The 13,594-nt window shown below is 39.7% G+C and overlaps 1 protein-coding gene across 2 annotated transcripts in view; it reads left to right on the forward strand.

Moving 5' to 3' along the window:
- Gopc (golgi associated PDZ and coiled-coil motif containing) overlaps nt 1-13,594 on the forward strand; it is a 43,376-nt gene that overhangs the window by 25,006 nt on the left and 4,776 nt on the right. For both annotated transcript variants that reach the window (XM_057762268.1, XM_057762269.1), the window contains 5 exons: nt 2,080-2,255; nt 3,408-3,573; nt 6,786-6,881; nt 8,732-8,896; nt 12,003-12,183. In XM_057762268.1, the coding sequence (XP_057618251.1) occupies nt 2,080-2,255; nt 3,408-3,573; nt 6,786-6,881; nt 8,732-8,896; nt 12,003-12,183 (784 nt within the window). The remainder of the gene's footprint in view (nt 1-2,079; nt 2,256-3,407; nt 3,574-6,785; nt 6,882-8,731; nt 8,897-12,002; nt 12,184-13,594) is intronic.

Raw genomic sequence — 13,594 nt, forward strand, 5'->3', positions numbered from 1 at the left:
CAACTGTTTTTTTGCTTAAGACAGGGTCTCCAGTAGCCTAGGCTAGCTTCAAATTTGCTGTATTGCTGAGCTTGGCTTTGAATTCTAGACTGTCGTACCTTGACTTCTCAGGGACTGGGTACATATCTAGTGTATACCTTCTCAATATCTAGAATAAAAGGAAAAAATACTTCATTGCTGTCTGTAACATAGAATAATACCATTTGCCAGCTTTTCAATAGAAAGTTTTTCCTTGTGAGAAAAGGAAAGGGGACTTAGTGGTGAATTGAGTAATGGAGTATAACCATATTTTCTTAGGCTCTGTGGACTTCTGTAAGTCAATAAGAGCAGATCTGATCCGGATGTATGCTATGTGGAATGTTTGGATGGGTTTGGCTCAGAACTAATACCTGTGGCCCCTCAATTCAACTGTCAGAAGAAGTGTGTTTGAACACACACATAGTAAGCATCTGATTTGGAATTTGCCTTGCCTTGGGCAGAACTTGTATCTTCCATTTTCCATTCTGCTTTGACTTGAAGCTTCCCATTTTATACCTGGATCTTGATTCCATGGTCTGTGAGCTTAAATATAGTATATAAACTCAGGGAACAGTGAGCATTAATTCTTGTATATGAACTTACAGTAAAAATTTAGCCAGGTGTGGCAGCGCACACTTTACAGTCTCAACACTCAGAAGTCAGAAGCAGGCAGATCCTCTGAGTCTGAGGCCACCCGGTCTGCAGAGTGAGTTCTAGGGCAGCCAGGACTACACAGAAACTCTGTCTTGAAAAAAAAAATGATGGTGATAATTTGGGGATTATGTCCTGAAATACCTTTAGATTCACATAGAAGGCTGAAGGTGGCTCTTTTATGAGAGCTGAAGATGAATGAATGACTATTTTACTTCATAGGAGGCAAAGGGAAGAAGTTGTTTTCCCTAGAAAAGTCACTCTGGAATCTGCTGTAAGTTACAAGTGCATGAATTAGATCCGGAGAGTAAGAATGCTGTATCCCATAGACACTCTTTCCTTCAAAAATGTTAAGTGTGTGTGTTCTAACATAGTAACTCCAGGTTCTCTGTGCATGGTTATATGGTGTTTTCTTAAAACTTAGAATGAAGCCAGGGACAGTGGTGGCACACACCTTTAATCCCAGAACTCAGGGAGGCAGAGGCAGGCAGATCTCTGTGAGTTCGAGGCCAGCCTGGTCTACAAAGCAAGTTCCAGGACAGGCTCCAAAGCTACATAGAGAAATCCTGTCTCGAACCCCCCCCCCCCCCAAAAAAAAAGAAAAGAAAAAACTTAGAATGAGACAGCAGGATGTTTAAGTGGGTAAAAGGGTAAAAGCTAGCCTGGAATTCTCTGTGTAGCCAAAGGTGACTGGGAACTTAGGATCCTTCCGCTGCATCCTCCTGAGTCTTGCCACCGTGAGCTAACATGGGTGCTTATTATTTTTTCTGTTAATCTAGCTTCTTCAGTCATTTTTACAAAGTAAGTGGACTCAGTGTCCTGCTTAAAGAAGTCTGCTCTGGCTTCTTTTAATATCAGGGTGCATCATGCATGCACTTATGCAAAAGAAGGTCCAAGACGTCTATTCCTGAATTTAAAGGAAGGCAGTCCAGCCAAGCATTGTTGTGTGCATCTGTAGTCACAGCACTTGAGAGATGGATGAAGGATTTCAGGTTCACGGTTAGCCTGAGGAACATAGTGAATCCCAGGCCAGCCTAAGATAGCTACCAAAACTTTATCTTCAAAAGCAAGACAGAATTATCATCTAAAGGGATGGTTAAGAGCATTTACTGTTCTTCCAGAATACCCAGCACCCCATCAACCTGCTCGCACCCTCCAGGAACAGCAGCTCAGGGACCTGATCCCTCCATTGTCCTCCATGGACAGTCCACGTATGTGTGGCACACACACCAGAACTAAATAAAAACATAACAAAGAACTGGAGTCAGCCTTTGTGTTCCAATCCAATTTTCCATGTTTTCATTGTTTGTATTATGTGCTGCACTTGTGTGTATTTTTAAGGAGCACCGTCTCCTGGCTGTAGAATCATAAAGACATTGTTACAAAATTATGTTTTTAAAATTACAATAGGAAAGAGAGCGTGAAGCAAATAAAACAGAAAAAGTAAAAGAAGCTGAGCTTGAAGCCGAAGTAAAGCTGCTAAGGAAGGAGAATGAGGCCCTCCGCAGGCACATAGCTGTTCTCCAGGCGGAAATCTATGGGGCGAGATTGGCTGCCAAGTACCTGGATAAGGAGCTGGCGGGCAGGTGTGTACTAAACAGCTCTGCTTGTATTCTTAGGTGACAAGCGGTTTACTCATCTCTTACAAATGAACCATTTTACTTTCAGTTATTTTGTGTAGCTGTAGGGTAGCAGTGTTGAATTAATATTGGCAGCATTGTTTATTTCAGATGTGTGGGTATATGTGTGTGTCTGTGTGTGTGTGTAGCTTATGCATATAGACTGATGCTAACTTATTGTGAAGTGCCTGTATCTGCAAAGCAATACTTTTCAGTTATTTCCTGCCTTGACTCTGCAACAGGCAGTGCTCATATGATCATCTGTAAGAAATCCCTTGGTCCTTTACATCTGATCATTTTGGTCCTTCAAAAGTAATTTTATTATACAAGTTAGTTCAGTTGACTTTAATATTGTTAGGGGAATTGGTCTCAAAGTTTGGTGACATGCTAGTATCAAAACATTTTATACTCATTTTAATATCTATTAAGAAATGAGATGAAGCAAAGATATTTTAAATTTATTTTTAGATTTTTAAATTTTATTTTATGTGTATGTGTGTTTTGCCTGCATGTTGTATATATACCATGTATACCAGAAGTCAGAAGAGCAGGTCAGATCACTTGGAGTAAGAGATAGAGATGGTTGTGAGTCACCACGTGGGTGCTGAGAACTGAGCCTGGGTCCTCTTCAGGAGCATTAAGTGCTCTTAACCACTGAGCTGTCTCTCTCCAGCCTGGAAGCAAATCATTTTTGTCATAATGAAATACAAATTTTCTAGTGACCTTTTAAAATAACCACTATGTAAAAATAAACTGTCTTTAAAGGAAATGTTCTTATATGGTCCATGTCGGCTAACTACTCCTATTTAATAGTATCCTGATTCAGTTATGCAAGAAATAAAGCATGTTGTCATTAATTTCAGAAAAATGTTTTCTTAGGTTTATTTAAATTAAGTATATAATTAAAGGAGTTCTCATTTTGCTAAAAAAATTTTTTAGCTGGTTTTCTCTTATAGATGCCTGTCCCTTTTATTTGTACAAATTCAGAGAGGAAAGACCTGGGTATTAGTTTTGTTATTAACTAAAATGTATATAGCAGCTACTTAAATTAGTAATTCTTCTCAATTATCTTAAATATAATAAGCGTACTAAAAGCTATTCTCTTTGCCCCATGTGAAGGGTCCAGCAGATACAGTTACTGGGACGAGATATGAAGGGACCTGCTCATGATAAGCTCTGGAACCAGTTAGAAGCTGAAATACATTTACATCGTCACAAAACCGTCATCAGAGCCTGCAGGGGGCGCAATGACTTGAAGCGACCCATGCAAGCACCCCCAGGCCATGTATGTTCCTGCTTCCCACTTGACCTCTTGGTTTGATTATGAGTCTTCTCTGTTCTTTCTTTCCTTCTACTAGTATTTGAAACCTTTACTCAATGTGTGAAAAGAAGGTTCGCTTATTCAAAGCAGTTACATACTTAAAAGGTTTAGTTACCCAACGAAGTTTTGATCATTTTTCTGACTTAATGTTCTAAGAATGGTGTTTCTGCAGACAGTCCTATCTAGCAAACACATATTGTTTGTATTTTAGATCATATTTTAAAATTTTTCTGTATCATCACTGAGCATACTTAAATTTATTAAAAACTTATTTGTGATAAGTTTAATTTGGGAGAACTTCAAGGGAATTTTTGGTACCTACATCCAAACATAGATTTGAAATACCATTTACAAGCCGGGCGGTGGTGGCGCACGCCTTTAATCCCAGCACTCGGGAGGCAGAGGCAGGCGGATCTCTGTGAGTTCGAGACCAGCCTGGTCTACAAGAGCTAGTTCCAGGACAGGCTCCAAAACCACAGAGAAACCCGGTCTCGAAAAACCCAAAAAGAAAAAAAAGAAAAGAAAAAGAAATACCATTTACATTTATTTGGTCTTTGACTAGATAGAATTTGAAGTCTGTGTCCAGTTTTCTGCTTCCATAGCCATCATTGTACAGGAGCATTCTACCTGGATAAATCCTTATTAAATTTTATTATATAGTGCAGACTTTAGCTATAGCAATTTAATATATTGGGCCAGGCATAGTGGCGCACGCCTTTAATCCCAGAACTTGGGAGGCAGAGGCAGGCGGATCTCTATGAGTTTGAGGCCAGTCTGGTTTACATAGTTTGTTCCAGGACAGCCAGAGATACATAGTGAGACCATATCTTACAAAAAAAAAAATAATAATAAAATAATATATGAAGCAGACTTTTCTATAGTGGTTTGCATATTTTAGTACCATATGAACATGGCCATTGTGTTAGTTATTCTTCTATTGCTGTGATGAAACACTATGTCCAAAACAACTTATAAAAGGAAGCATTTAATTGAGGGCTTACTTCAATTTCAGAGAGTTAATCCATGAACATCTTTACGGAGCACAATGACATGCAGGCATGATGCTAAGCAATAGCTAAGAGATGACATCTGCAGGCAGCAGGCAGAGAGAGGGGGGGGGGGAGAGAGAGGGAGAGAGAGAGACCACACCTCCTAATTCTTCCTTAACAGTCTACCAACTAGGAACCAAACATTCAAATATGTGACCCATTCTCATTTAAATCACCACAGCCTTAAACAGTAAAATAACCTGTTGCCTCCACAAACGTTATTATTACACTTAATGAAGAACAGATCACAGTGCATAGTTATGTCGTTGTCTTTTAGAGCCTGATGTTCTGTGTTAACTTTGAGGTCCAGTAGGTCTGAGGCTAGGTTATAAGGGGACACAGTGGTTGGTGTGGGGTGTATCAGTGATAAGGCATACTCAGCTAGCTTTGTGGCATCACCTTAACTAGTTAGCTAGAAGCCAGAAGACCAAAGTTATTTTACATTAAATGCAGACGTCTTAATTACTCTGATAATTATGGACCTTTTAAGTAAAGTAGTGAACATAATAGTACGGCGATGTGCCCGGCTACTGCAGTCAGAAAGACATAGTAGTGATGCAAGGAAAAATGAGAAAGGCTCATAAATGACATTGGAAAGGAAGAGCAGCTCTGAAAGAAATAGTGTGAGCAGAGTTGGCCTGGGCTGAGTCTTGATAACTGTTAGATAAGGAAGTGAGTAAAGAGGAAGCCTGAGCTTTTGCTTTGGCTAACCAAGTGTTCCTTGACTTTACTGATGAAGGAAGTACCAAAAAATGAAAGTCTGTGGGAGGAAAAATGACATCAGTTCTAGACAAGCAGTGTTTGAGGTGCTGGTGTGACATCTAAGAAATCCATCCAATTGAACCTACGACTGGAATTAAGGAAAGAACTCTTATGTTGGAGAGATATTAGGGAAGCAATATTTCTCTGGTATAATTGAAATCATGGAAGTAAGTAGTCAGCGAAAGGTCTATAAACCAAACAGGAATAGGAGGCCAAGGATAGAAACTTAGTATGGCGGGAGAGTTGGCCCCAAAGAAGTCAGGAACAGTCCGATGTAGGTCACCTGGGAAAGCAGCGCAATAGAAACAAAGGAAAAGAGTGGGTTTCTAAGTGGATATTTATTGGCCTCTTGTCAACTTTCTGCTAGGTAGCGTAGTCACTAAAAGTGTCCATTAGATTTAGCAATATTTTTACAATTGACCATAAAGAAAATTGCAGGCTAGGAAATAATCTTAATCATAGTGATTAATGTAGGAGGTGAGGAAGTAAGCGTGTGCAGAGGACAGAAGATAATGACCAAAAAGACGGGGAGGTGGAAGGGATGTTGGGTTGGGCTCCTTTTCTGTTTGGTTTAGGGGTTTGTCAGTATCTTAAAATTGGAAGATTTTGCCGGGCGGTGGTGGCGCACGCCTTTAATCCCAGCACTTGGGAGGCAGAGGCAGGCAGATCTCTGTGAGTTCGAGGCCAGCTTGGTCTACAAGAGCTAGTTCCAGGACAGGCTCCAAAACCACAGAGAAACCCTGTCTCGAAAACAAAAACAAAAAAATTTGGAGGATTTTAATTGGTTAGAATTATTTACCTGCTGAGTTGAAAAGGAGTTTAGGAGAGAGAAAAGGATCAAAGATACCAGAGGGAGTCGAGTGGGCCAGTGCAAAAAGTGTTTGCTTAGCATGCAATAAAATCTTAGTTTTGAACTTAAAAAAAAGGTAAGGGAGGTCAAAGAAAGCACAGTTAAAGGAACTGTTTTTATTTAGCAGGTAGGTTCTAGAGCTCTGGAAAATCAGAGAGTAATTAGTCATTCAAATTGAAAAAAATTCTCAATTCTAAAAATCAGTTAGCATTTATATGGGATATTAAGATATTTTCTAGTGAAGATATATGGTTACTACATTATTCCTTGAAGATACTTATTGATTCCTGGTAATTGTATAATGTCTTATAATCTAAACATATTTATTTACAAAAGGTGAGAAAAAAATACCTTAAAATTTGCCATACCTATTCAACAGCATTTTCATCTTCTAATGTGCTGTTTATCTATACCAGGAGATTGATAATGATTTCTAAAAGCAAGTTATGTATTGTAAGTTCTGTTTGGGTTGTTATTTAAACACTACATCTTTTTTCTTTTTTTTTCTGCAATAGGATCAAGACTCTTTGAAGAAAAGCCAGGGAGTTGGTCCAATTCGAAAAGTTCTCCTCCTTAAGGAAGATCATGAAGGCCTTGGCATTTCAATTACAGTAAGAAGTAGTGCTTCCGGGTTCTCTATGGACAGGGGTCTGGTAGAACCCGGCTCCTTTGGGAAGCAAAGTGTTCTATAGCTCAAAACAACTAAATTTGTCAAGACTAAGGCAGCAACACTTTTGAGTAAAACCTTCTCTGGGTATAAAACTTGGATAAAAAAAGAGCAAATAGGAGTCATTTTGTTTCATATTAGTGATTCATTTCAGTTTTCATTTGAGACTGTACAATATCAGTTCATTTGTTTTCTGGTTTTACCTAATGGAAAAAAAAAAAAAAAGGAAAGATTTAACCACTGGGTGGTGGTGACTCATGCCTTTAATCCCAGCACTTGGAAGACAGAGGCAGGAGGATCTCTGTGAGTTCAAGGCCAGCCTGGTCTACAGAGCGAGTTCCAGGACAGTCATAACTATTACTATTACACAGAGAAACCCTGTCTCAGAACTCCCCCCCCCCAAAAGATTTAACCAATATTTATTTACTTATTAAGTATATACTTAAAAAAAAAATGCCCTTGGGACTGGAGAAATGGGCCAGTGGTGAAGCACAGTGGCTGCTCTTTGAAAGGACCCAGGTTCAGTTCCCAGCACCTGCATGGCAGCTCATAACTGTGGGTAACTCCGGTTCCAGGGGACCTGACTTCCTAGGCACCTGGCCTGAATATGTTATAAAGTCATTACATAGGCAAAACACCAATATACATAAGTTTTTTTTAAAATAGAAACAATATACACAAGCTGTATAAAGTGAGACCAGTTAGCAATTACTATATTTCCTCAGTTCAACATTATATATTTTTCCTTTTTTGAAATTGAGGATTTATACTACATTTTTAAAATTGTCTTAGTTAAAGCGGTACATGATGGTACATGCCTTTAATCCCAGCACTTGTCAAGCAGATCCAGGGGATATCTGTGAGTTCAAGGCCAGCCTGGTCTACATACCAAGTTCCAGTGGGAGACCCTGTGTATGATTATACATAAAATAAAATTGATTCTTCTCATACATACTTTAGTCAGTGTTCTATTGCTGCGAAGAGACTCTGACTGAGGCTGAGGCAACTCATGAGAGAAAATACTTACTTGGGGCTTGTTTACAGTTTCACAGGTTTAGTTCATTATCATCATGGTGGGGAGCATGGCAGCAGGTACGGCACTGGAGCAGTCGCTGAGCAGAGTCACTGGCCTGGCTTGGGCTTCTGAAACCTCAGAGTCCATCCCCAGTGACACACTTCCTCCAGAAGGCCACACCTACACCAACAAGGCCGTACCTCATAGTCCTTATAATAATAATAATAATAACAACAACAGTTCTGCTCCCTGGTGACTAAGCATTCAATTATATGAACCTATGGGAGCCTTTCTTATTCAAACCATCACAGTACACAACAATTTAGATTTGATAAAAGTTCTGTGGAAAAGCCAGGCAGTGGTGGTACACGCCTTTAATTGGGAGGTAGAGGCAGGCAGATCTCTGTGATTTTGAGGCCTGGTCTACAAGAGCTAGTTTAGGACAGGTTCTGAAAGAAACTACAGAAAAACCCTGCCTTGAAAGGAAAAAAAAAAGTGCTATGGAAGGGCCCACAAGATGGCAAAAGTACTATGGAACACTGGTATATAATTTGCTTTTAACAGATTTTGGGGTCCATAATGATTTCATAAAATTTAATGTTTTTAGTCATTGAATGTGGAGGTGCCTCTTTGGTAGCATGTAAAATTTTACTTGGTATTTACAGAGACCCTCTGCTTATTGAAATGAGTTGTTAAGAAAATGTCTTGTCTCTGAGATGGTCTGTAGCTATTTTATAAACTATGAACTAACTAATTGCCTTTGATATTGTTATTGTTAGGGTGGGAAGGAGCATGGTGTTCCCATTCTCATCTCTGAGATCCATCCAGGGCAGCCCGCTGATAGATGTGGAGGACTGCATGTTGGAGATGCTATCCTGGCAGTGAATGGTGTTAACCTAAGGGACACAAAGCATAAAGAAGCTGTAACCATACTTTCCCAGCAGGTGAGTTCTCTTTATAATTAAAACTGGACTGGCATAGATCTTGTTTCCGTTCCTTGAAGCTTGTAGATGTCGTTTGGTCACATTTGCTGAAAAGGACAGTTACGTTTATTCCTTTCCAAAGCTGCTTAACTTTGGACAGATTACATAAAATAAGTCCTCTCTGCGGCAGTGTCATCAGTACAGTTGAAATGAAACCATAGGGTGTGTGATGATACTCAGAACAGGATAGGTAGTTAGGAGCATGATTGGCAGCATCACAGTAATATGGGGTGTAAGAGGAAGGACTGCTGGGAGAAGACTGGTTTAGTCACATGATTGTAACTGAAAGGACCCTTCGCGTTTCTCTAGCCCAATTTTCTTATTTAACATAATGAAGCTGGGTTGAGAGTTGGCTTAATAGTTAAGGATTCTTGCTACTCTTGCAGAGGATGCAGATTCGACTCAACACCTACATGATCCTGAATAATTCCAGTTCCAGGGTCGATCCTAAGCCCTCTTCTGGTTTCCAAGGGCACAGACATTCATGCAGGCAAAATACTAGTATATGAATAATATAAAATGATAGTGATAAATATTAAAGTAGCTAAGCTGAAATTCTTCGAGAATAAAGGATGTGTTCAGAGTTGCCTAACAAATGAAATTATAGAATAAGAATCCATATTTAGGGACTGAAGAGATGGCTCAGCAGTTAAGAGAACTGGCTACTCATACAGAGGACTCGGGTTCAATTCCCAGCACCCACATGGCAACTCATTCCTGCCTGTAATTCCAGTTTCAGAGTATCCCACACCCTCACACAGATATACATGCAGGCAAAACTCTAATAAAAAGAAAAAAAGAATCCATATTTAGATACAGATTTGTATCTCATGTTCTTAAAACCTCTGTTTTCCTCTGAGAATAGGGTTGAGGGAATTAGAACAATAGGGTGTGGGTCATTGACATGTATTCTAGTTTAGAGCAATCATAGTTGAATGTGATTATATGAATAATTAGCTCTACATGAAGCACGGAACATCTCTGTGACATTGTTTAAATAGCTTCAATAAAGGGACGGCCTACTGATAAAGGTTTTTTTAAGAGAGATCTTCTATATTAAGCCTGAAATTTGTGTTTGTATGTATTTCTAACCTTTGATACTGTGACGGAGCATTGTCACCTACAGAGTTTACTTTTTGGAATCACACAATGGAGTTTTAAAAATGACAAAAACAGTCTTGCAATGTTTTAAGTAAGTTTGTAGTTTTGTGTTGGGTCACATTCATAGGTATCCTAGGCACATGTATGTGGGCCGTAGGCTAGACATGGGCATGCCTTTGAGAAGACCACATTATCAATCTACCTTCACGCATCTTATTTTTAATTATGTGGGTGCTGGGACTCGAATCTGGGTTCTCTGCAAGAGCAGCAAGTGCCCTTAACCACTGAGCCATCCCTCAGCCCATCTTCATTCTGTTAAATAAACTAGGCTAGAGGAACGCTAGGGGTCCTTCAATTACAGTCATTGTGACTAAACCAGTCTACTCCCAGCAGCCCTTCCTCTAACGCCCATGTTACTGTGATGCTCTGTCATTTATATGAGAAAGGGTGCTGCTGTAGTCTCTTGAGTTAGTGTGTTCTGGGTTCAGCTTGACGATGTGTCAAGCATAAAAACTGGCTGAAGAGCAGCTATGGGAAAGGAGCTGTGGGTAGGTAGTAGAGAGTGTCAAACACATAGTCTGTAGACATTTCTCAGGGGTAGCACCAGGAAAGCAGAGCGCCAAAGACACTAAGTGGATGGCACACAAAACTGGCATATTCTGTGTTTTCAGAGTTACAAACACAAAACTAGGATGTGGTGACTATAGTCTCAGTAAATGACAGTTATACCTTGGGAATTTTCTTTACCTTAGAATTACTATAATTTTATACTCAAGCCTAAAGTAGTTATTAAAGAATAGCAATAGAAATATTGCATCTAGCCTAGCACAGTGAAATGAGTAAGGACTTCACAGCCAAATTGCTATTTCTTTATGCTTGCTTGTTATATGAGGAAAGCTATGTGTTCTCTTCAATACTCACCAAGGCTTCTCATTTACGAGAAGAGCATGGGAATGCTCTGGGAATCAATAAAAGCTCTAATTTTATGCAATAAATATAGCAATTACTGTTATTACTACATAAATACTTTTATTAATACTTATCTCATTTAAAAGTTTTTCTTTTAAACAAAAGTTGAAGAATTAGAAAAAAGTTGTGTGTACTAATTCACACCCAATGTGAAATCTAAGGCAGGAGGATTGCTACAAGTTTGAAGCTAGTGAGGTTGAGTTGAGTTCCAGGCTGGCGTAGGCTACAGAATAAGTTCCTACCTCAAAGGGAGAACAATAAATCACAGCATTTCTTTTTAACTGTTTGACACCCTTGTATGCAAGTTTATTTAATATCTGCTTAAATAGATTTGCTAAATTTCTGGTAAAGTGCAAGATGACTTGCATTTGTTCCAGTATTCTGTAAATTTCATAGTTAAGCTTCCTTTTTATTTTAGATACATTATTTAAAATACTGTGGTCAGGCCAGGCATACACCAACAATCCATTTTCCTAAGAGGTGGAGGCAGAAGGCTGGAGAGATGACTCAGCGGTTAATGGCTGCTCTTCCAGAGGTCCTGAGTTCAATTGCCAGCAACCACATGATGCCTCACAACCATCTGTAGTGGGATCTGATGCCCTCTTCTGTCATAAAGTTGTACATGCAGACAAAGCACTTATATACATAGAATTAAAAAAAAAAAGTAGAAGCGGGAAGATTAGGAGCTGAAGCTCATACTCAGCTGTGTGCGGATTCAAGGCCAACCTGGTCTGTTTGAGACTTTGTCTTGAATGAATGAATCCTTTGCTCAGTAGAAGGCCCTGTAACCGTAGAAAGAACTCCCTCGTAGAGGAAATCCACAGAGAGTCTGGCCATCATGGCCTCCTGCACTTGCAGCTCTTGAGATGTAGAATTTCATAGCTGACTGGAAAGGAGCAGTACCTGCCATCTCCTCCCGGGATCTGTTCCCAAAGACTGAGGATTGTGTCTCGATGATGGTCACAGTGATCTGACTTTCTGTCTTTACCTGTTTTAGAGGGGAGAGATTGAATTTGAAGTAGTGTACGTGGCTCCTGAAGTGGATTCTGATGATGAAAATGTCGAGTATGAAGACGAGAGTGGACACCGGTACCGTCTGTATCTTGATGAGTTAGAAGGAGGCGGTAATGCTGGTGCTAGTTGCAAAGACAGTGGTGGTGAAATGAAAGGATTACAAGGTAAAAATTGCTCTAATTTTATTACGAATATTTTGAAATGTGAAAGCCTCTGTGTTCGTCATTTTGATGCTGAAGAATGAAAGGAATGACTAGTCACTCTGGAAGTTTTATTATGCACCTCTAAGTTACATGTTTTCTTTTTCTTTTTACACACCAATCACAGTTTTCCCTCCTGCCTTTCCTCCCATTCCCTCCCCAATGCCAGTTGTTTTTGTACATTGCTTTTTAATATTCCACTTGATGAGATGCAAGTACACATGTCACTTCCCATCGCTTACCCAGCTTACATATGTAGCTTCACCTTGAACAAATACTCTTAGCAAGTATTGCACTGCTTAGGTTCCGAGCCTTTTTTGGAGGAATGACTGACAGATGTTGGTTATTCAGACTGTTGGGTGGCTATTGTCTTAAAATTTTTCAGTCTGTTACTTTAGAGAACACAATTGAGAGTATTTATTGCCAGAAATAACACACGAGCTCTTAAGTGAAAATTAGTGTTTTGTAGAACATAGCATCCATCCCCATGAACTTGACTGGTTCCCATATGTAAGTTTGTAAGGAGCTGGAGGGACACACTGATGAGAGTAATTCTTACATAATGCAATAAAGTGTGTCAGCTTTTGAATTGCTACTTATTTCAGCAATCCAGCGTTTTTCATATGACCCATATGTGATTTTACAAAATTCTGTGTGTTCACCTTCATGTGTGTTTGTAATGCCTGAATCCCACCTTGTTAGATTTCTGTGTAATACTAAACAATATTGACAGTTATTTAAAAAGACACTTAAAATTCTCTTTCCCAGCTACAGGTCTATGAAGCTGGTTCTGCATGCACTTATAAGAAAGTAAACTAAAACCTAGAGGCAAATCTAGCTGTCTTCTGTAAAGCCAACAGCTACTGGGGCTAGAGAGATGGCTCAGAGGTTAGGAGCACTTGCCACTTTGTGGAGGACTGGAGTTCAGTTCCCAGCACCCACATTTTTTGTTTTTGTTTTTGTTTTTTTGAGACAGGGTTTCTCTGTTGTTTTGGAGCCTGTCCTGGAACCAGGCTGGTCTCGAACTCACCCTAGCACCCACATTGTGCAGCTCACAGCCTAATGTAACTTCAGCTCCAGGGGGGGAATCGGATGCCCTCTTCTCGCCTCCACAGGCATGTAGACACATGTGTGCATACATATACACATAAGCAAAAATAAATCTGTTAAAACTGTTGTTTTTATGAAATGAATAGCAAGCAGCACCACTTAGGCTGAGACAGTTGAAACTAAGCTTGAAGCCAGTCTGGTCTACCAAGTGAGTTCCAGGACAGCCAGACTTGTATGCTTAAACTGTCTTGAGGAGGGAGAGGGCCACACAATGGACATGGATGAACTATTGTGGAATTTTGTCAGAACCTTACAGTGTTGAGCT

This window comes from Chionomys nivalis, chromosome 2, assembly GCF_950005125.1.
Source record: "Chionomys nivalis chromosome 2, mChiNiv1.1, whole genome shotgun sequence".
Taxonomy (NCBI): Eukaryota; Metazoa; Chordata; class Mammalia; order Rodentia; family Cricetidae; genus Chionomys; species Chionomys nivalis.